General features: G+C 36.4%; 1 protein-coding gene across 1 annotated transcript in view; it reads right to left on the reverse strand.

The window, feature by feature from the left end:
- Positions 1 to 9,537, reverse strand: part of Cyyr1 (cysteine and tyrosine rich 1) — a 71,656-nt gene extending 62,119 nt beyond the window's left edge. Inside the window, exons 1-2 of the mRNA XM_090348336.1 lie at positions 9,338 to 9,537; positions 3,482 to 3,584 (exon numbers count right to left, since the gene is read on the reverse strand). Of these exons, the coding sequence (XP_090204462.1) occupies positions 3,482 to 3,584; positions 9,338 to 9,437 (203 nt within the window). The 5' untranslated portion in view covers positions 9,438 to 9,537. The remainder of the gene's footprint in view (positions 1 to 3,481; positions 3,585 to 9,337) is intronic.
- Between the last annotated feature and the right edge of the window lie 14,717 nt (positions 9,538 to 24,254).

The following is a 24,254-nucleotide window of genomic DNA, read 5'->3' on the forward strand; positions in this document are numbered from 1 at the left end:
ATAGTAACAGGTGCTAATAATCTTCCATATAATGGAATCAATAAAAACAGTCTGTGTTTGGAGTCTTCTCACCTTCATACATTGTTTGAGTAGCATCTGAAAATCTGTTTTTGTTTGTTTGTCTGTTTGCTTTCTAAAACTGATAGATGTCTATGTTCCCTGAAAAGTATGTAATGATTTCATTTTAGTTTTAGCAGGCCTAGCCAATAAGACGATGTTGGTAAAAATCTACCTCTTATCTGACCTACATATCCTTATTGTTTTAATCCAGTTTAATCTTGCCAATCTAGCTACACTGAACAGGATGACCTTTGCCAAATGGATCATTTCCTTTCTTCTAGTCTGGCTTTGCACTCCAGAGTCACCCTGTATAGAGTTCGTTTCCCTTTCTTCACTGTCCATTTTTGTAAATATCTTCTCTTCCTGGAGAGCTCTGATCAAATGCCAGTTATGATTCTTTCCCTAAACATCTCATTCTAAACCGTAGACTCACATGCACACCAACTTAGATGTACTCTCTGGTCCTCTAGAATACACTAAATGAGAATTGTCTCTATTCTCTCTCAGATCAGATTTTTCAAGGTCTTAAAAGTCAGAGTGCATCGTCATTTATCTTTAGATACCACAGTAGAGACCACTCTATGTGCATTTATAAATAACTAATTGATTGAATAGCATATCAGCACAAAATTTCTTCAATTCTGAAAGAAAACACTGTGAATCTCCTATATGGAAATTACTATATATTTCTGTAGTGGTTCAAAAGTAGATATGATATGTTACTTTCTTAAGTTTAATTTAGAAAGTTCTTCTTAAAATAGAACCTTAATATCCCTAAATAAAATAAGAAAAAAAGGGGGAGGGTGATGGGAGGATGGAGAAAGCATAAGTTTATTTTGTCAAGTTAACTCATTTAGAATATCTAGGAAAAGAGGAATATCTACAAAGGAAAGGAGGATGGAAATAAAAGATTTTCCAACAAACAGAAAAATGGAAATTTAGCTCTTATTATCCCATCAAAACAAATATTAACAGTGTGCAAAACAGAGTAGAGGCAAGTGTAGAATCAGAAAAAAAAAAGGTTAAACATATCTTCAGAACTCTGAATACTGTATTGGCATATAGCAGGAAGCTTCAGGAAATGAGGTTGTTAAGAGTCAACTTCACAAAAAAATAAAAATAAAAATAAAAGACTTCCAATTGTGCTCTGGCCTCATTTTACTTAATTTAAAACGGATAATTCATCAAAACCTCAAACAAATTGCTACAATATGTAATATTTTATTGTGTTGATTGCCTTCTTCCTTTTTTCTGCTCACTACAAAAATTTAACTTTCTGTTAAGGAGATTAAAATGATTGTATCAAGAATGTGTTTGGATGGTTGAAAGAGAGGAAACATAGTTTATAAATCCCATAATAAAGTCATTTTGGAAAACATGTGCATGAAAGACCTCTTGGAAGCTTTCTTAGAACTTACTTCTTTTTTCTACCTACTCCTTCTGGCCACAACTTAAAAAAAAAAAAAAAAAGAGGGTGGGGGATTGGGTGGAGTTAAGAACTCTTTTCAAATGTTAAACAATAACTGGAAATCCTGAAAAACCATTCTTCTTCATCCAGTGGGGGAATAGACTTTCAAAGTTTTTTTTTTTTTTTATCCCCATAAGAATTGTTTAGCAAGGAATTTACTCAGTAGTTTCTATTTTAAACAGCAAATTCAGTTTTGTCTGCCTGAAATATGCCATCTGTTTTTATTTTCCCAAAACACATTTTCCCCCTAAACATAACAAATCCATGGTCCTTATAACTCTGATAAATTTATCAGTGAAACTAATGATTTGTTTTAAATGGTAAAATTAGGTATAGATGTTGAGTGTGTATCTTATAAGTATACATTTGATGGTGAACGCCAATCATATAAAGCTTATCTTCAAATTTAAAATGTTCACCTAGTCTGATGAGTCAGTAATCATGTGCTCTATATCTATTTACCAAGATAGTGATAGCCATGGAAGGGAGAAATTGGGACAACAGTACATCACAACTCAGTGGAGAGACTGAGAAAAATAGTTCAAGAGTCAACAGACCCAAGAGTCACAGAGTCACTCTGACTCCTGCTGGCTCCACTCACCTGCATCTAGCATGGAGAGATTGTTTGAAAATACAACTTCAGTTTACCAATGACGCAATATATATTAAATTACATTAAAGACTGTGACATCACATGTTTTGAACATGGTTGTATATTTAGATTTGAGTGGGTATATTTCTGTAAAAAGAGTCATTCTGTAAGAAAAAAAATCCTTTTGAGGGAAGATTCAAACATGTAGAATTTATTTCCATTTCAAGCAATACAGAAGTTCCATTTACAATTTAGAAAATATTCATTTTGAATTTCAGTCTGACACTTCCTATGTGGCTGTAAGAGTCTTTAAGAGTATCTCCAAAGTGTGGCTGTTTTGGGGTACTGACTTCAGACAGCCTTGACTTTGTATTACCAGGCTGAAGGAACCCCTAGATGATTTCTGTAGTGCCAAGTTGTGTGTTTCAAGAAAAAGAGAATGTGTTATAAGTGATCTCAGCAGAAAATAGTCGGGTACTCACAACTTAATGTCTAATGTTTCTTATTTCTACTCAGCTTGCAGAGGGCACAGTTAAGGAGAACAGAAGTCTGGGAACAGAAATGATTCCACCTTACCATAATGCACACATGAAAAGAGAAAAGCAGAAAAAGATAAAGGCTAAACCATTCCTTCTGGCCAAGAACCATAGGCTATCCCTTCAACTGCGTGGACAGAGAACTGATCATGTGTTCACTTTTCTGGACTTTCAGTCCTCAAGGCAAGTCCTTTGTCCTTTGTCTGGAAGTGATATGAAAGTAAATTGTATTTTGTTATGGAGAAATGCTAAGATCCTTCTTATGTGTATAATATATTCTCTCTTGCATGGTGGTTTATTTATTACTTTACATTATTCATGCCTACTACTTCTTGGACTTAAACTCATTTCCCAAAGTTCCTTTACTAAAATTATGTAAAAAAACTGTTATTCAATTTTGCGTGTTTTATTCATAACCTCTCATTTCCTGTATACCTGCTGGATGCATTAGATGTATTAATGGGTGGCAAATTAAACTATATATTGATATCTGTTAACAACTAATGTTGTTAGAAATTCTTCAACACAGAAGGCAAAAATATACCATGGGCAATATCGAAATGATCAGTTCTATTTCTAATGAAAACTTTACTGAAGTACACAGCATTGAACAAAGAATAATCTTTAATCTCCCCCTATTCCTGCAATTTATATTATTTTGCATATTAAATAATAAAACATACCAGATAGTAAGGTACATTTAAAACCTCCAGTAAAAAAAAATGAAATCAATAATCTTAAACTCTCTTGCACACACTGATAAATCAGTGTTCCTTGAAAAGAAAGCAAAGAACATCAATCCTTTCCCATTTGACCAGGACTCACGAGAGAATGTTCCCAATATAGGCGTAGTAGGAGCAGCAGTAGGGCGTATGTCCATCACAGCAATAAGACTGACAGTCTTTGCCACACTGAGCAAGGCAATCATCTTCAAGAAAACACAAGAGCAGACAGAGTTGTGATTACACCTTCTGAAAATAGTCCAGTGAATACACACCAATCCTCAGTACACTTGTTTCTTCAAAATATGTAATATATAGATATATATATCTATATATTAGAATTCTGAACAAGAATATATTAATTACCACTCATGGGGCTTGAACTCAGGGCCTGGGCACTGACCCTGAGCTTTATTGCTCAAGGTTTGTGCTCTACCACTTTGAGCTATGGCTCCATTTCTGATTTTTGGTGGTAAATTGGAGATAAGAATCTCATGGACTTTCCTGCTGCTTTGAACAGTGATTCCCAGATCCGAGTAGCTAGGATTACAGGTGTAAGCTACCAGTGCCTGGCTCTACAATATTTTTGGAAGGGTCTAAATTATCTGCTCTCCCCTGCTATACTCCAATCTGATGGAGGCAAAGACAATTCTTCTTGAGTCTTTTGCGCTGAGCAATGTCATGATTAAGCAGCATTGCTTGAATAAGATGGATTCCCTCATTCCTCCTTTCTTCGTCAAATAATCAATCAGCCTTTCAGTTCATCAATACAATCTTTTTATATTTTATGTTAATCTTTAGTATAGTTCTTATAATAGTTTTAAAAATAATAAAGTCTTCTGCCTTTTAAGTGTTATATTCTCAATTAACACAGTTGTCAGAAAATGATGTTGACACAGGTACTACCAAACAGTAATTAAAATTGGTGTGCATATTTACAATGCTAATACATTTTGATTTTCCCTTTAAACAATTTTTAATCTTCATAATTACTGTTTACATACATACAGTATAGCACAAATGAGTCTGTATTCTGTAAGTCCATTGGGCTTTGAAGATGATCAGTTTATTACAGAAAGAAGTTCCTATAATTAGTTTGTGAATGATTAAGAGTTTTCCTAATGTAATATTTAAGAACCACAAAGTTACAAAACTGTAAAAAGTGTAGAAGGAAAGGGTATTTTTTGAATTGAAAAGATGTTGGAGCTGATAAAAAAAATTTCTGTGTTTCTGCCTTAAACAAAAAATTGTACCAAAAATGTTAAGTAAAAATTACATTAGCCAAAAATTGGTTAACTAAAAGTTTATTCTAGCACTCAGTTACAATCAGAAGTGTAAGTTATGAAGAATCTGAGCTGCAGTATAGGGTTAGGAAAACTAAGCACAGATTAGTCATTTAAGCTGCATATTCAACCATTTCCAACTTAATTCCTAAAAGCAAAATTATCTATTATATAATTATGTGAAGCATCTGATTTCTCAAAAGGATATGCCATTCAAAATACACAATATTGTATTAACACCTACATGCCTAGGATCATGTATTGACTTACCTAGAAAAGAAAATTGAGATTGCTTAAATCTACGCTTTGGGTTTTTTTTTTTTTTTTTTTTTTTTTTTTTGAGAGTAAGAAGTAATGGAGTTTGAGTGGGATCTGTGGATCACTAGTCAAGTGCTCCACTGCTGAGCCATGCCTCCAGCCTTTATTACATTGGTTATTTGTGAGATGAGATCTTGGCTTTTGCTCACATGGGTATGGACTTTGCCAACTGTGTGCTTCCTGTTGTAGAGCAGACAAGGGATATCCTTGAGACCATCACCATACCCAAGGCCTTCCATTTACATGGAGTCCCTGGAACTTCTCTGTTTTGCCCAGGGTATCCTAGAACAATGATTTACTCCTTCTCAACCTCTGGGGTAGCTGGGATGACTCTGCACCCAGCTGCAGGTGGAGAAGAGGTCTCAAAAACTGGATTTGCTTAGACTAGCATAGAATCACATTCCTTCCTATTGCTATCTCCAGAATAACTACCAGATGTGAGTCACTGGCACCCAGCCCACTTTAAAGAGAAAAATACAATTGAATTATTTAGGAGGAAAAAGCTAATGTTTTTCCAAGAAGAATGGTGTACTTTTAAGGCTACTTAATTTACAGATTTCTCAGTGAATTTTTGCAGCTGTCATTTTCAGGACTATTGATTTAAATATTTAGATGGATCGATTATCTCTGGAGTTTAGCACAGAGCTGTTGCTTCATGTTCTTGAAAAGTCATGAAGATCACGAGAGAAGTCATATGTGTATTATTATGTTACAGTAAGACTTTCAATGTATAAGGGACACTATGACTGCCTTTTGAACAATAGCTTACACAATGACATTCTATTTAACTTAACACAAATTTGAAAGGTTCAATAATCACTATTGCCATCCAGAATTTAATGTCCTAATGACATGGTGTAATCAAAATATTGTAAACAAACATTACAGGAAACCAAACCCTAAATCTTCTAGCCAAGTAGTGGGTCATACCTTCAGCAAACATTTGCCCCAAGTCACTAATTGTTCATTATTTTTGTGGCATTTTCCACTGCTAGTGTCTATTTTCCCAGAAGTCAACTGCTAGCAATTTCACATGCATTCACAACTGCAGCAGCCTTTCCAACTATAATGTATGTGGTGTGTGTGTGTGTGTGTGTGTGTGTGTGTGTGTGTGTTAAGTTTTATTTTGTTCTAAACCTTATCCCAAAGCTTACAATTTTGTTAGTTGCTTTCTTTGGCTTATTTGAAAATAATTTTATGCTGATTTTTCCAAAGAGGAAATTTCACTACAGAATTTTCTCTTTTGTGAAAGAATGAAACATTCCAATTGCTCTCAGAAGACAAATCATATTACTTTATTATGCCTAACTGCCAAGTCAATATCCCTGAAAATTAGCCAGTTCAAACTTTCTGCAACTGCTTTATAATTAAAGACATGGTCTATAAAGAACATTTCCCAGTGTATCCTCCTGCCCCACCTTAAAGAATGTATAGAACAGGAAAAGCAGTTATCTGCATTTAGAATTGAATCTTGCAAGCTATAGCTAAGGATAAGACAGGAAGGAAAGGGTGGGGATGGAAAGCCTACTGCTGAGGCCAGGAAGGTTAAAACCTTGACTGATTCCTGTCTTTGTAGCTACAGTGAGTGCTGGAAAATAGTATAAATACTTCATTAATTTTGGCTCTAAAAATGACTTCATAGAAAATATTATATATCAAAATAGAAAAAAATATTATTTTCCTAATGAAGGAGAGCAAGAATTTAATGCACTTGTTTTGTGGAAAATAACCCGTGTTATGAACAATGCCATTGACTTAGATTTTACATTATGAAGCCAATAATTCACTAACTACAATATTGGAAGTATTTTTATTTCTGTGATATTCTGGGATTTAGCCCCAATGCATACTACCAATGGAATCTCTTAATATTGAACAAATTGATTGATCTGTTGTGGGTACATAACCTTCTCCTGACTTTGCCCATGTTCATAATATATCTTTTCTTATCCATACCTTATGTCTTCTCCTTTATTTCGAGGCTTCTCAGTTCTTCAAAGGTCTTGTTCTCTTCAATTTTCTCAAGCACATATTATTGTATTACTCTGTGGGCCAGCTGTTTTGCTAGTCTGTGATATCACTTCGCCAAGTAAAATAGGACCTCATTCATATAAAATCATCTTCCGTGTAAAACCACAGACCTTGACTGTGACTGTCCCGAGTGACAGAAACCTGTTCATGTTCAATTACTCTATGAACACACATCATCTCCCAGAGAAAACTCAAAGCCCATCTCTGATCAACCTTAGATGAAACTGGTCACCCTAAAAGCCTTCTGAAATAAGCCCATGAATTAACACCAAAAATATATTAGCTAAATACATCTTACAAAAGTCAATCTAAGGTTGGTTTATAATTATTCAATAGTTCACTAGGGCAAGATTCAGGAAAGAAAGGGATGGAGTGAGAAGTTTGTGTAGAAATCAAGCCCACAGCCGGGAGTTTGGCTTAGTGGTTGAGTGCTTGCCCAGCATGCATGAAGACCCGGGTTCGATTCCTTGTTACCACATACATAGAAAAAAGCCAGAAGTGGTGCTGAGGCTCAAGTGGTAAAGCTCTAGCCTTGAGAAAGTCCCAGGACAGTGCTCAGGCCCTGAGCTCAAGCCCAGGACTGGCAAAAAAAAAAAAAAAAGAAATCAAGCCCACAGCTGGCCAGTTGTACTGCTTTCCAGAATCCTGGGCAATGTGTATTAGCAATGAAAGGTCTAGAGGAAATGGAGGATAGGTATGCAAACCAGAAGCCTTCGGTCCACCACATGGTATAGACACAAAGAAAGCTTATGGTTAGTGGTATGGATGTGTAAAGGCAGGTGAGATTATTAAAACTTCTTCGCCTTTTGATAATTGTTTAGTTTTGTTTGCTGTTGATAAGCAAAGGGTGCAGAAGGAACCATCATTGTCCCAAATCAACTAAGAACAATTGTTTTCTAAACAATCTGAATATCGACACAATTGCTACTTTGTCCTTCAAACTTGGAATATCTCAGAGGATTTTAGTAAAAGAAATGCTCTAGCCAGATCAATATGTGTATTATCTCCATCTTAAATATATCCCCTCCTTGCATTTATGTGTGTATAAGACAGTTAAAGACAGTTAGCATTTCCTTTCCACAGGGTTTTACTTTCTTAATGAAAGAATTTAGATAGTATCAATTTGTATTTTAATAAGCATAAATATTTGTTGTAGGCATTATTGTAATTCCTTTCTGTCAAAGTTGGATGGGGAATTCAATCTTTTAGATGCAATGATACATTTTAATACTTTTGAGGGAACAGCATAGAAAAACATCTGCAGTATTTTCAAGCACTGAAGAGGGTAGATTGTGTTCTAGTCACATACACAGCACTGTGGAGTCATAGGAAAGCTCTGAGTTTTGGTGAGACTTTGCTTTTAGCTCACAGTGGTTTGGGAACATCTGTAAATTAACTTTATACTTGAATAAACCGTGAAAGGCCATTAAGGGCTCCATATCAATCACAAAACAAGACAACCTACTTTGTGTTATTAATTATTAGCAACTCCTAGTAAGAATAATTACAAGGAGGAGATGAGCTACCCTGTACAAATGAGCGCTTAACTACATCACACAACAAAGATTAGACCTGATGCTCTCATATTTTAATTCAGCCATGCAACTATCTGCTCAGCCTTTAATACCTGAGAATCTCTTATAGGGAAAAACTGTCATCCTTAGAAAGTGGAGGCAAAGAGTTGGCTGAATAGCCTGTAGTCAAATGCAAAAGTCCCCAGACTGCCTTCTTTGAAAACTTTAGTAATGTTTCAGGTGCTTTTCAAAGGTATGCTGGCTTAGCTCCAGAGTTCCCCAACCTCAGAGTCTTCTTTAATGCTGGATATTTTGCTCACAAATCTGGGATGAAAATCAGAGAGACGAGAGAGAGAGAGAGAGAGAGAGAGAGAGAGAGAGAGAGAGAGAGAGAGAGAGAGAGAGAGAGAGAGAGAGAGAGAGAGAGAGAGGGGGAGGGGAGGGAGGGAGGGAGGGAGGGAGGGAGGGAGGGAGGGAGGGAGGGAGGGAGAGAGAGAGAGAGGGAGAGAGAGAGAGAGAGAGGGAGGGAGGGGAGAGAAACATGCGTTTCCAAGTTACTTCGCAAAGGGAAAGGAAGGAAGCACACAGGAAAGTTAAAGCAAAGAACAAATAAGGGCGAAGGTGCAGATGAGAGATTGAGGAATGTAGGCGCTGCTGTCTGCTGTCTTCTTGAGGGAGGGATCCCCCCCCCCCCCCCAAATCTCTGCCCTTCTCCAGAGGTCCTAGCCAATCCTGCCCTGCTAGTTTAGGCCAGGATGGTGACCCTGATGGAGCCTCAAACCCCTGACCCTCCCGCCGTCCTCTGTCACTGACCTGCGTAGACAAAGAGCAGGACTAACTTTGGAAGCAAAACCCCTGGACGCCGGGGCGGCCGCTGCGTGTCCATCCAAGCCGCTGGCCCGACGTGGCGCATCCGAACCGACAGACTGGAGCCAAAGGAGAGCCAGGAACCAGGAGGGAACGATGGGGCGGAGGTGGAAGGGTCAGAAGGAGAGAGTGGGGCGGACCAGAGATCTGGCCATGGTCCAGAGAGTCCTGGATGGAAGTCCTGCCGGTGCGGGGAGTCCGGGTCCTGGTAGGGGCCTGGTGGGGCGCGCAGGGCCGAGAGAGAGAGAGGCGAGGCTTAACTCTGGCACCCGCAGCCTCCAGGCTCACATTTCATCCCAGCGGAAAAAGCTGGGTAGAGGCTGGGGACAGGGGTGTTCCGACTCCTCCCACCTAAGCGTCCACAAACGACAGGGGGGTGGGGGGCATGGCCAGACTCTGAAGCAACTTCTTCTAACCCTGGGGCTTTGCAAACGCATTTCCTTTTGTCTGCCCTCCTCTGCATCGCCCCCCACTTGCCACCCCACAACCTCTTCAAGCACTGGAAGAAGAGAGAATTTGGGGATTTAAAGATAGCTTGCACAAAGAATGAGTGTGAAGAAAGCCCGAGCAGAATTAAAACCCCAGCAACCATATGGAACCTAGGCTGGAAGGAAAAGATTAAAAAAAAAAAAAATGGATGAATTTTGAGTTCAGAGGAAACAAAGAAAAAAAATGCGCCCATCAGCATTGTGCTGGAGTGATTGCCTATGCAATTAGATAAGAGAAAGAATCATGCACTTTTACGGAGTTGGAAACAAAACTAGCAATAGCAAATGGGATGCTTGTGGTATGTGGAAAGAGAAGCAACACTAAAAAATAAAATGAAATAATTAAATAAAAATGTAGTTGTCCTTCACAGGGAATGTTGCTTGAATGATTAGAACCATGAGGCTTTTAAGATGGGACGATAAAAATTGAATTAAGGACTCTGTCTGTGAACAGATTTGCAAGGATTTCCAAATGTACCCTTTAGTAATGCAGAAGAACACATACATTTTGATGATTTTTGTACAAGAAAGGAAAAAAAAATGAAGTTTGTACCAATAGCTCCAATTCCAATTTCCTAAATTTCCCTTTTGTTATTCTAGATTTCACAACCCCATTACACATGAAAGATAGTTTCATAATAGTTTTGTTTCTACCAACTCGCTAAAAATAGAAACCGGTTAATTTTTATTGAAACAAATGAAATAAATATCTGGGGAGTGCAAATAGAAAATTATGAAGCTGGTTGTGTTCAAGAGGTGATTGCAAAAGGATCTGGATATAACTTTTGAAGGGTTTCTTTTAGAAGCTAATATTTGCATATTCAACTAAATTAAAATGAAATCAGCAAGAATGGGATGGGAAAGACGCCAACAAATGAAATAAATGAACTCAATTGCATTTAATGGAATTAGAATTGTTGTAAAACAAATTTAAGTAAACTATGAACTCAGTAATTGACTATATATACTTTCAATCTTGGGCAGGTTAAAATAGGAATACAAAAACAGGACAGTACTAGTGAGTTTTTGTTACTTATAGCTGTGGACAAAACAGTTCTGAACTATTTTAGCCATATGATGGGGATGAATAAGTAAATGTCAAGAGTTATAGATATGGATTGGGAGATATTAAAGAAGAGTTCGATGGTGATAGATGAAAATTAATGTATCTGCATAGGCTTATGATTTGCAAGTTACAATTGTATAAAAACTGTGTGTGTACACAAACATGTTGAACATATAAATATTGGTTACATAATTGATTTTTTGATTTCTTAAACATATATTAATTATATATTTAATGGTTTTCACTTGTTTGAATTAACACACATTAAGAACATGAGAGGATTCACTGTGAAAATTCCCTGTATGTGTAGCATGCACTTTGACTAAGTTCACCCCCCCATTTCATGTTTTTAATTCCTTATCTGCCTCTTTCCCCTTTTGTCAAACAGAGTGCAATGGGTTTCCTGTACACACACACACACACACACACACACACACACACACTACTCTAAACTTCTTTATCCTTCAGTATCCTTTCCTTTCCCTTTTCTACCAAACATATTTATTTCCTCTGTCTACTAAAAGATACTACTAAGTAGTGTTTGGGGGTAGTTCTGTTGTACAAATAGTTTGTCTTTTTACTTATTTTATAATGTATTATTTAATTTATTTTTTCTTCTGGTGGTCCTGGGGCTTAAACTTAGGAATGTGGTGCTATATCTAGGTTATTTTTTGTTCAAGTCTAATCCCCTTTGGCCATGTGAGCCATAGCTTTATTAGTGGTTAATTGGAGATAAGAATCTCATGGGCTTTACTGTCCAGGCTGGCTTTGAACTATACTTTCAAGTCTCATACTTCTGAATAGATAGGATTATTACAGACATGGGCCACAGATACCTAGCAGTTTCAATTTTTTGAGAGAAAAATATTAATTTTCTATGTGGGATGCCTTGATTTTGATGCTTAATATAACACAAAAATGTGTTAATTTTAAATTGTTTTATTTATTTGGGTTTTTAGAAATTGGTTCCTAGATGAAAAAGTAATAGTTTATTTTCTTTTTCCTGGTTAGAGAAAAAGTAAAAGTAGTAGTTTATTTTCTTTTTGTCCTGGTTAGAGAAAAATATATCATCAGTAAAAATGTTTATACATTTTTATTTTTTGCATAAAATCTGTTGTTAATGCATACTTTAATACAGTAGCAATAGATAAAATTGCCATGTAACAAGCAATAGAATGTAATTTTACAAATCATAAATTACTAAGTTTGCTTTGTTAGTGGGTCTATGGAGATATTTAATCAGATAGGCACTATTGTTTCTAGAGGCCTAATTTAAATTTACTAGTAAATTCTTTAAATTACCTTTACCTGTAGCACAGGGAACTTCATTTAAAACAAGCAAACAAACAAAAACCACTAATGGCCTACATCCTTGTACTAAAAAATAAACTGAAACTAACTCTTCAGTTAGAAACACAAACTATGTGTTGCTCATACTATGAAATATTTATCTTGTTGGTCAATAAAAATAAATATTTCACTCTATTGAGGTACTGGGGAAAGAAATGAATTACAACAAAACTTTCAATCTGTGTTATAAAATGATACTATAGTAATTCAAATTTTGAAAAGGGAAAAGTACCACCCATATTCCCAGCTATTTTTTCTTTTTGGAAGTGGTAGATGCTGTTCTAAGGTAGTCTTTTATTGCATGTACTTACCAGTCCAAGTAATTAAAGCAAAAGGTTTGTATGGTTTTTATGTTCTTTCCTCAGTAAACATTTTGTTCTAAATATTTCTCTCATTTGTGAAGTTTTCATTCTTTCCCATCTCAAATAGCTGCCTGACCCACCACCAGATTGGTTCAGCCTATTTTACTTACTAATAATTCCCTTTTTATTGGTCTTTTAATTTCCATTTGGCTCTGATATAAGGAGATTTTTGGATATAGCCATGTAATCATTTATATGCTTATTTTTACCTTTTATGCTGGTATTTGCTCTTGAACTTAGAGCCTCAAGATATTGCTTGGCTTTGTCTGCTTAAGGTTGGAGCTCTACCACTTGAGCCACGTTTCCACATTCAACTTTTGGGCAGTAAATTGGAGATGAGTCCCAAGGATATTTCTGCCTGGGCTGGCCTTGAACCTTGATGCGTGGGTCTCAGCCTCCTGAGTTACTAGGATTACAGGCATAAACTACCAGCGTCATGCTGCATGTATCCATTTAAAAATAAAATTATGTCTCCATCCTTCAATGACCCTTCTTTTATGTATTCTTTTTTAACTTTGATTACAACTCAAGCTCTTTCATGAGACATGAAAAGTCCTGCATAAGTTAATTTCCACTTGTCTTCCCAGATCTGGCTACAAAGCTTTGTGAGGAATTCCAGCAAGTACTTATTATTGCCACACAATTTTCCAATTTTTGTGGCAGTGTTCTCCCATCATCTCCTTCATGTCATACCTAAGTTATCATTTTCTCAGAGTTCTACTCCTTGTTTACTCTCTATTACTCTTAACTAGCTCATCATATTGGTTTAAAATAACTTTTAGGTAATTTCTGGGTGCATGTTATTTGAGGACTGCTGGTTTAGAAAATTGCTGTCCAGTGAAAATGTGTGAGCCACATATGTAATTAAAATTTTTCCATATCCATATTAAAAAAGAAAATTTAAATAAGTGAAATTAATTTCATAGTTTTTAATCTAATTAATCCAAAGTATTATTTCAACCTGTGAATAATATTCAAAATTATTAGTGAGACCTTTTATAATGATTTCTAATATAAAGTTTTTGAAAATCAGTGTCAATGGCACTTTCACAATCCATCTCAGCTGAAGTGCTGAATTTTTATCAGAGCTACCTGGTCTTCATTTAGATTTCATGTACAGCTACAAAGGCAGATTTACTTACTGCAATTCCTAGCATGCTTCAGTGTTCTAATAACTGAAGAAAGTATTCTAAATTATTAGTGTATAGTAATTGCATAAAATTGTTATACAGCACATTACACACAGCATATGTTGTTCACTAGTTATATTAATCTCTGTTGCTCCTATTGTATCCACCCTTATTTTTAGTAGCTTTTAAATGAGTTTCCTGGTGCTTTCATCATATGTAGACAGACTATGTCTTGTTATCATTTATGTCTCATCATTAATACAATAAAATTGTTACTATTTAATTCTTAATTGTGATCACTTATACTCAAATTAATTTAAATAGTCAATTCAATTGCTTTGTTAGTAGGCAATTTAATTGAATTATTATAACTAAATTTTAAATTAATGACAACAGAATAAAATAGAAAATTTAAGTCCTCATTGACACTCGCCCCATCTGGAGTATCCAGCAGAGGTAACCAACAGCACACTTTGAGGAAATTACACCAAGATGCTGCTGAGCTGGTTCACATCTTGAGGACCAAATGCTATTACTGCTCTCTAGCTGCCTCTGATGTGTTTTTACAGTGCCACCTCTCCTTGTAAAAAGAGTTGTTTGGACTTCCACCTTCATAACATGTCCTTCAATATTGTGTCAGGCATCGTCCAGTGCCCTGCAAGAAACAACCAGATCATCTCATGGAACTGTAGCTGTGAGAGATGCAGAGCAATCACATTTCTGGGAAAATGGTTCTCTGGAGGTAGCATATTGGCCATATGATACTGAGGAGTACTGGTTGACTAGAGATGGGTGGCAGTTACAGGTTGAGTGTGATTATTACCATGAAAGTTTCCAAAGTCAGGTTTGCACAGCTGATTTTTAAAATGATGATTATTACTTTCTTCAGGTAGTTGTACAAAGGAGTTGCCATATAACAAAGTTGATTATGAATATGCGGCATCTTGATTAATGTCAGCCCTGTCAATCATTTTTTTTCTTTATTTTGTATTGTTGGGGTGATGTACAGAGGGCTTACAGTTATACTCATCAGGTAGTGGGTACATTATTTCTTGAACATTGTTACCCCTTCCCATGTTTTTCTCCAATTTCTCCCTCTCCCCCACCCCTCCCAATCATCTTGTTTTCCCCTTCCCTTCCCTTTTTCAAATAATCAAATTAATGTATATACAATATATCAGGTACCAAAATCAGATACAGTAACAACATGAGATAAACCTTAAGGGGAAAAGAAATAGCTTCCCATAATACATTAAGAACAATATTGTCATGCATCCTTTCCCTACTTACCTTTACTCTCATTCTTCTTAATTTTGTAGTATCTATATTACACTCTTGATTATATTTTCCCCTCTTTATTCCTCTACCCATTTCCTCTTAGCTATACCCTACCCCTTTCAAGTACGTGATTCCTGGTGTTTGTTTTGTTTTCTGTTGCACTTTAACTTTGTTTTCTTTTTTTTGTTGTTTGTTTTTTGGTCATGGGACTTGAACTCTGGACCTGGGTACTGTCCCTGGGCTCTTCAAATCAAAGCTCTACCACCTGAGCCACAGCACCACTTCCTAACTTTACCTTTCTAAGAATCTTTAAGCATGACTTGGCTCTGCCAGGTAGGTGTACCCAAATAAGTGGGAAGCATAGGTAGGTGGATTGTGCCCAGATCAGCTAAAACAAGTGAAACTTAACTAAAAAAAGGACTTAAGACTGTAAAGACTAGAGATGTGACTTAAATGATAGATAGCTGGCTTAGCAAGTGCAATCTAACCTTAAGCCTCAGTATCAAAAGACAACAACAACAAAACAAACAAAACTAAAGACAAAACAGACCAAAAAGACCAGGATCTAGCTCATAGATACGTTTTTGGTTTAATAAGTGACTTTATGATTCATTCCATGGATAGCGTACTATGAAATCTAAAACTTTTGGTCTTTTCACTGTCTGGGGAAAATCAATTTCAATCTCATACTGCTGTGAGAAAGACCTATACTTATCTGTTTGCTTTCAACCTCTGCTTCTGTCAGGACTCTTTCTTCTGATGTCTTCCAGGGGTTTCTCAGGGAAGATAAGTTTAAAATGGAACCTGATGTTAGCAGAGATGAAGGATAGTATGACCTTGTGTTCCTAGCCAAGGATAATTCAGCTAATGATTTTCAGAGATAGGGAGCACTAGACATACAGGGGTGTAGAATTAGGAGAGAAGGCTCAGCTATCAGGTGCCACTTATGGTTGCATTTACTAAAGGAGCACAAATTCAAATAAGAACAAAAACAAAAACCAGGAACAAAGGAGCAAAAAAAATCATTTAGAAGAACATGTGAATGAATGAGTACCCATACACATACCCAAGCATACACATAACACACAGCAGTGATGTTTTCTTCACCTGGACACTTTTTTTCCAGATTTGCATATGGGAAAATGAGGCTTTCTACTGATCTGTTTCATTTCAATTCAAATGTTACCTTTTAGTAAACTCCCTGCCCCCCAGTTTTCAAACCAATCCTGCCTTCTATACTTCTTTCCCATTATCTTTGATTTCGAACAAACAACATTCTTATTTTCTATGTATCACTGAACATTCTATGCTCTAGACTATATACTAGTGGTTTGGATTTAACACATGAAATGTTATACAATCTTATGTATACAGTGCCCCAGTAATGCCAGGGTGCTATGATGGGAAATAATATTTGAAAAATTTTGTGGCAAACTGAAATTTATGCATGGCATATGTAATGTAAGAATGTTACATTGGTGATCATAGCGCTGCAGAGACACTGAGTGCTGTAAATCAGAAAGCAAGTAGAATGAAAGTCAAAGGATCTCATTGCTGAGTTTCTAACATCTTCCTAGGCCATTTCCACTTCCTGCTTGTTCTACAATATTTCTTTCAAAGATTGAGAAAAGACACCTCTACCTAAGTTATTGATTTAAATAATGAGATAATTTGGGTTTAAAATACTAGGCTATATCTTTCTTGAATGTTCTCCAAGTTTTGTTCTTGATTGAATGAAGGAGTAAAGTATCTATCTAGAATGTGCAACTCACTCTTCCTAACTCTGCAACCACTTCTCTTTCAATAACAATTCTTAAACAGACACATTCTCTGATGGAGGTATTTAATAAGGACTAGAGCCATTTTGTGGGCCAGAAGAGGAGAGATAGTGACTGGAGATGCTGATAACTATCCTTTAATAACATCTGTACAAAAAGAATTTTGTATTCCCAAATATCAATAGAAATGATGTTGACAAGCCCTACTGTAGGTTATCATATGATCTCAATTGCCTAAATTATCATTGTTTCTATAAATATGACATAATGGAAAGATACAGGGTTTTATATAAGGTTTTACCCAGATTCAAGGACGTTCTGTAGCTTAGAAGAGTTGGAAGACGTCAAGGTGATATTAGGATCTGCTACGAGTCAAAAACTTGTGTTTCTTCAAAAATTCATATGAGACTTCATTACTTATCCCATGGTATTTGTGGTGGAGTTTTTAAGTGAGAATAGTGTCTTATTGAAGATGTGAGTATAACCACCTGTGCCCTTTATCCTTATCTAATGCTATTGTATCCTTCTGTCATATAACAAAGTGTAGTGTTTTCCCCCTTTGGTGGGAGTGGTTCCTCTCACAGACAAACTCACAACATACTACCTAGATTTTTCTGACATTTAGATAAAGGCTTCCCTTAGCTTTGTCCTTGTGCTTGTCTGTTTCACTCCTTCCCTCCCCTGGCTTCCTCCTTCCTTCATTTTCTACCTCCTTCTTTTCTCTTCTTTGTTTATATTTGAGGGGGTGAGGGAGTGAAGGGTGACAGGGTCTTGATATGTAGGTTGAACTGGGTTCAACCTCACTGTATAGTTCAGGCTGGCCTTGAAATAACCATTCTTCTTCAACTTCCTTTGTGCTAGAACCACCACATCCTGCTTTGTTTTCAGAGGAGAGATGGAAAAAACAGAAAACTTGGGAGGCATTGCTTTCATTTTCACCTTGCTATGGAGTTCACAGACTTGTGTGATCATTGCCTAGGAAGCCAGAATATTAAACATAATCAGAGGATTTTAAAATTCATCCTATTTTGACTGCCTCCTGCTGTGTGATTCTCTATACTCAAATCTGGAAATAAGGAGATGACACAACAATATTCTGTTCCAGTGGGCAAATATCTTATTCTTCATAACTTCTGATTTGATGCCTGGTTTGTAGCTTACATGGAATGATGAGCTGACCTTCAGAATGGGACTGTCAAAGTTAGGGGAAGAAATTTCGTCTTCCATCCACTGCTATGAAGGCCTTTGCTTCATAATCAACTAGTAAATAAACATAAAAAATTCTTTATTGTGTATAAGTACCACATCTTCTTGATCCAACCATCAACTGAGGGACATCTGGGTTGGTTCCGTATCTTTGCTATGGTAAATAATGCTGCAATGAACATTGCTGTTCTAGTGGCTTTAGTATGCCCTTGTTTCTGGACAATTGGGTAAATGTCAAGTAGTGGGATTGCTGGGTCATAGGGAAGCTCTAGGTTTAGTCTTTTGAGGAACCACCACACTGCTTTCCAGAGTGGTTGAAGTAGTTTACACTCCCACCAACAGTGTAGTAGTGATCCCTCCTAGCCACATCCCCTCCAGCATCTGTTGTTATTAGATTTCTTTATCATGGCCATTCTAACTGGAGTGAGGTGGAATCTTAGAGTTGTTTTGATTTGCATTTCTTTTATGACCAGAGATGTCCAGCTTTCTTCATGTGACTGTAGGCCATTCTTATTTCTTCTTCAGAGAAGTCTCTTTTTATGTGTTTAGTCCACCTTTCAATGGGATGGTTGTTTGAGGATTTGTTTTTTAGAGATTTAATTTTTTGAGCTGTTGATATATTTTAGATATGAGGCCCTTGTCTGTTGTATGGCTAGTGAAGATCTTCTCCCTCTCTGTAGGCTTTCTATTTAACTTGCTAGCTATGTCTTTTGCCTTACAGAAGCTCTGCAATTTAATGCAGTCCCACTTATCCAGACTTCCTCTGATTTTTGTGTTTCTTGTTCCGTATTAAGAAAGTTTTGACCTATGCCAAGGAGATCTAGTGTATCTCCTATTCCTTCCTGTTAAGTTTTGAGGGTATCTGCTTTTACCTCAAATTCTTTGATCCATTTGGAATTAATTCTGATGCAGGTTGACATATAAGGATCCAGGTTTAGTTTTTTATAGGTGCTTATACACAATGGAATTCTATACTGGAATTCTATTCTATTCTTTCATCAGAAAGAATGAATTGATCCATTCATAAGGAAATGGAAAGACTTGGAAAAAATCATATTAAGTGAAAGAAGCCAGAGCCAAAGGAACATAGGCTCCACAGTTTCCCTCATTTGTAATAGTACACATCTAGGACTCTCCTAGCAGAGGATCACAATTGCTATGTACAACATATCGAATTGTTGTAGCAGAGGATTTCAATAGCACAAAACCTAGGTACATAAGGTCATATAGGTTAAGACTAAATGAAAGGATCTCTAGGATATGGAGACAAGGTTTATGTTTGTGATTGTTGTTCTTTATGTACTATGTAAAGTTATTTCTTCTTCTTTCCACTTATGATCTCATATGATTACTGTACATCCACTTATTTTTTTATTTGAGATAGGAAAGGGAGAAAGCAAGATGATTGGGAGGGGTGGGGAGAGGGTAAGGGGGACAAAAACATGAGAAGGGGTATCAAGTTTTGAGAAGTAACGTACCTACTATCTGACAAATGTAATTATAATGCCTCTGTACACTATCCCCCAAATAAAATACAATAAAAATAAAATGTTTTTAAATACAAAATTCTCCAATAAATCCCCCTTATTAAGAACAAGCTATTATATACTTAATGCAGTTTTGCTAGCTTCTTTTATATACTCACACATTTTTATGTTTGTATCCTAAAGCAAGAAGTACATGGAGTATGGAGTATGATAATACCTCATTTTATACAGCGAACCCATTTAGAAAATGTTAGAGGCATATTTATGTTAATTGTAAAATGGAAAACAATTTGATGTTGTATCCTATCTATTCCCCACATTTGAGAATGGTTATAATTCTAGTTTAGTATCTTTTCCAGATCTGTGTGCCAAACCCAAATTTGTTTTCCCTCTTATCTAAGATTAAGCCATCTAAACATGTTTTAACTTTTATTTCCTTATTATCACTTTCCTAGGAGACCTCTATTCTGTATGACCCTTTCCCAGTACATGTTGGCATACCTTTCGTTCTTCTCTGCATCTTTTGTTCAGTATGTAAACATGTCAGCTGATACTATAAACTGAGAAGCTATGTCATCCCTTTGGTAATTTTAACTGTTGTGAATATTTTTTTGGCAAAGCTATATTTCTACAGATTTTGTTGCTGTATTTCTCTTTTATGAATACATTTATAATGTAGTCTGTTGTATACTGTAATTTATTCTTAGAGTTTGCATGTATTTCTTGCTTTGAACAGCTGTTTCCTAGAGTGAGGATCGGAAATGAAGAGGACTTCAAGGAAAAGAAAGAGGCAGCATTTTAAACTCACATTAAAAAGAAACCGGAGAAGAAAGGACTGAATTTCATGGGGTATAAACATCATTGAAGACTGTTGAGATTTCTTAGTTTTAAAATCAAATAACCTAAACACAGGGAGGTTACTTTATCCAAAGGTTCTGTGGTCAGAGATGGTTCTCCTGCTGGGCCAGAATGAAAGGTTACAATTCAGTGAAGGTGAGGACTGGCTCTCACTTATCACCTAAAAGAAAGGAAAATGCTTGCAAGTAAGGCAAAGCTTGTACCAGGGTGAAAGACAGATTTCTTTTAGCCAAGACCTTGGCCCTCCACTCACCGACTGTGAGCGTAGTCAGGGCACTTGTAGAGACATGGGCTTGGCATTTCTGAATGCCGTATTGAAGGATTACTAATTACTAGGATGTTGATATGGAAAGTGGATTGGATCAAATCTGAAGGAAAGGCTCTATGTCCAGGCATTCCATGATCCCTTGATGACATTCTCTATGAACACTGAAAATAGGCTTGACTTTGGGGACTAATAGCAGAGGTGAATAGTTACCCTCTGTGATGTAAGCTCATGGGATCTATGTAAGGCAATAAGAGATTGGTCTTGGTCCTATGGCTTGAGATGTAGGAAAGAAAGTTAAGCACAGTGCCAAGCAATATAATTGGGCTTGGTACAGTGGCAATATGACCAATACCAGTGGCCAAATATGTGTGAGGGCCATGTGAGAAAGGCTCAGGAGAACTCCTGGATCTAATTGGATGATAGGTAAGTCTCCAGGTGTGTGGATATGGACTCGGGATCATACCACTGTGAAGTATCCAGCAACACACAATCTTCAAGGCTGGTGAGCATAGCAGTGCCTCCAGTTATCTTCTGGTTTCAGAAACTTAAAAAAAAGTGTTTCTTTTTTATTTACCCAAGAGAAAATATAGTTCATATATTCAGATAGCTATTATATTCTTTGTAGCTCATTATGGATATGACATTTGCTACAAGGAGAGAACAAAAACTATGGAATATTTGATTAAAAACTAAATCCACAAAGTATAACTGGAAATCTTTTTTGGAAATGAAATATATGTATTTCTTTTATATATATATATATATACACACACACAAACTGGGGAGGTGGGGAGAGGAATTATGATAGATAAGCAGGAGAAAATGAGGGAGGGAGTAACAGTGTTTAAAAAAATGTCTTCATTACCTTACTTATATAACTGTAACTACCCTGTCCATTACAATAAACATATTAAAAAATAAATAAACAACACTTTACCATACACTGCAGTTTCGATATCTAACCAGGAGTAGTAAAAGTTGGTCACATGGTAATTTTCAATAATTTTTAGAAGAGCATCCATACTGATTTCCATATTGGTTTTATTAATTTATAACCCACTACAATGCATATGATTACCTTTTCCTTTGCATTTTTTTTCAGTCCTGGGTCTTGAACTCAGGGCCTAAGCACTGTACTTGGGCTTTCTCAAGGCTAGCACTCTACCACTTGAGCCATAGCACCTCTTCTGTTTTTTTTTTCCATATATTTTTATTGTAATTAATAGGAGGTGCATTAATTCACATACATTGATACCCTTTCTCATGTCCTGGTCCCCATTTCCCTCTGTTTTCCCCTCTAGCCTATCTGATTTCAAATAACCAAATACTCATACATACAATATATCAGATAACAAGATAAATTACTGTACCAATATGAGATAACCAAGAGACAGCAAAAGAGATGAGAGATAACATAGTATATTATGGACAACAATCACTCATCATATGGTTTTTGTTTATATCCTGGAGATCCTTTCCTTTAGCATCATCCTAAATGGCCTTATGTATCTAGGTTTTGCTCTATTGTAAATCTCTGTTAGGAGAGCCCAAGGTTTCTACTGATTATAACAAATGAGGGAAACCATTGAGCCTATGTTCTTTTGAGTCTGGCTTACTTCACTTAATATGATTTTTTCCTAAGTCTTTCCATTTCCTAACAAATGGGGTGATGTCGTTCTTTCTGACAGCAGCATGGAATTCCATTGTGTATAAATACCACATCTTGTTGATCCACTCATCAACTGAGGGGCACCTACGTTGGTTCTGAATCTTTGCTATGGTAAATAGTGCTTCAATGAACATAGTAGTGCTAGTGTATTTAGTCTGTCCTTGTTGCTGGATGACTGAGTAAATGCCAAGTAGTGGAATTGCTGGGTCATAGGGGAGCTCTATGTTTAGTCTTTTGAGGAACTGCCATACTGCTTTCCATAGTAGTTGAACGAGTTTGCACTCCCACCAACAGTGTAGTAGTGATCCCTCCTGGCCACATCCCCTGCAGCATCTGTTGTTATTAGATTCCTTGCTCCTGGCCATTCTAACTGGAGTGAGGTCTAATCTTAGAGTTGTTTTGATTTGCATTTCTTTTATAGCCAGAGATGATGAGCATTTCTTCATATGTCCAAAGGGCATTCTTATTTCTTCTTCAGAGAAGACTCTCTTTGGCCCATCTTTTAATGGGATGGTTGTTTCCTTGGAGATTAGTTTTGGAGTGATTCAATTTTTTGAGATGTTGATATATTTTAGATATAAGACCTTTGTCTGTTGTATGGTTAGTGAAAATCTTCTCTCACTCTGTATGCTTTCTAGTTAATTTGCTAGCTATGTCCTTTGCCTTACTGAAGCTCTGCAGTTTAATGCAGTCCCACTTATCCAGACTTTCTCTGATCTGTTGTGCTTTTTGGTCCTTATTAAGAAAGTTTTGACCTGTGCCAAGGAGATCTAGTGTATTTCCCATTCCTTCTTGTAAAGTTTTCTGTGTATGTGCTTTTACCTCGATGTCTTTGATCCATTTGGAGTTAATCCTGGTGCAGGATGACAAAGAAGGATCCAACTTTAGTTCTCTGCAGGTGCTTAGCCAGTTCTGCCAGCACCACTTGTTGAAGAGGCTGTCTTTATTCCATTCTATTTTTTTGGCTCCCTTATCAAAGATTAGTTGGCCATAAGTCTGTGGGTTAATATCTGACTCCTCAGTTTTATTCCATTTGTCCTCAGGCCTGTTCTTGTTTCAGTACCAAGCTGTTTCGATCACTATAGCTCTGTAATAGAGTCTAAAGTTTGGTATTGAAATTCCTTCCACACTCTTCTTTCTGCTAAGAATTGTTTTTGCTGTATGGGATCTTTTATTATTCCATGTGAAATTTTGGATTGCCTCTTCCATTTCTTTAAAGAATGCAATTGGGATGTTGATGAGTATTGCGTTGAATTTGTAGATATCCCTTGGCAAGATTGCCATTTTCACAATGTATAACTGGACATCTGAATGCTACTACTTTATCAGAAGAGACAAAAAAGAAACAAAAAATTTCAGGTGATCTTTTCCTGGGGGAGAAGAGGTAATGGGATTTGAACTCAGTCCTTATAGTTGTTTATAAGTACTCTATTACCTTAGTCATACCTGATCCCTCTCTGCTTTAACTTTAAATAACTTAATTATTTTCTGAATTTACAGAGATTGTACAAAGGAGTTACAATTTAGCTTGTCCATCTAAGTGTACAGGCCTCTATTCTATCCCATCTATTCCTTCCTACCAGACTCCTTTCACATTTCCTACTTGCTAGACAAGCACTCTACCAGTCGGCCCCATGTTTAATCACTTTCATGGGTACCTTATTTTTAAACTCATATTATATATTTAGACTGTATTTCCCATCTATCTGTCAAAATGATAGAGGAGCCAAAATTCATTTTAATAATATAGGAAACAAAACAATATAAAAAGTATGCAAAAAATTAAAAAGCAGAAATTTTCATAAGGCATTTCAAAGCTAATTAGCAAATGATGTTTTAATTATAGGCTCATTTGAGTTATATGCCATGGTTCCCCAAGAGTCACCCTCATTTAAACCCAAATCTTGTCCTTAGAACTCCATT

This window comes from Megascapheus bottae, chromosome 1, assembly GCF_031878675.1.
Source record: "Megascapheus bottae isolate mThoBot1 chromosome 1, mThoBot2.hap1, whole genome shotgun sequence".
Classification (NCBI taxonomy): Eukaryota; Metazoa; Chordata; class Mammalia; order Rodentia; family Geomyidae; genus Megascapheus; species Megascapheus bottae.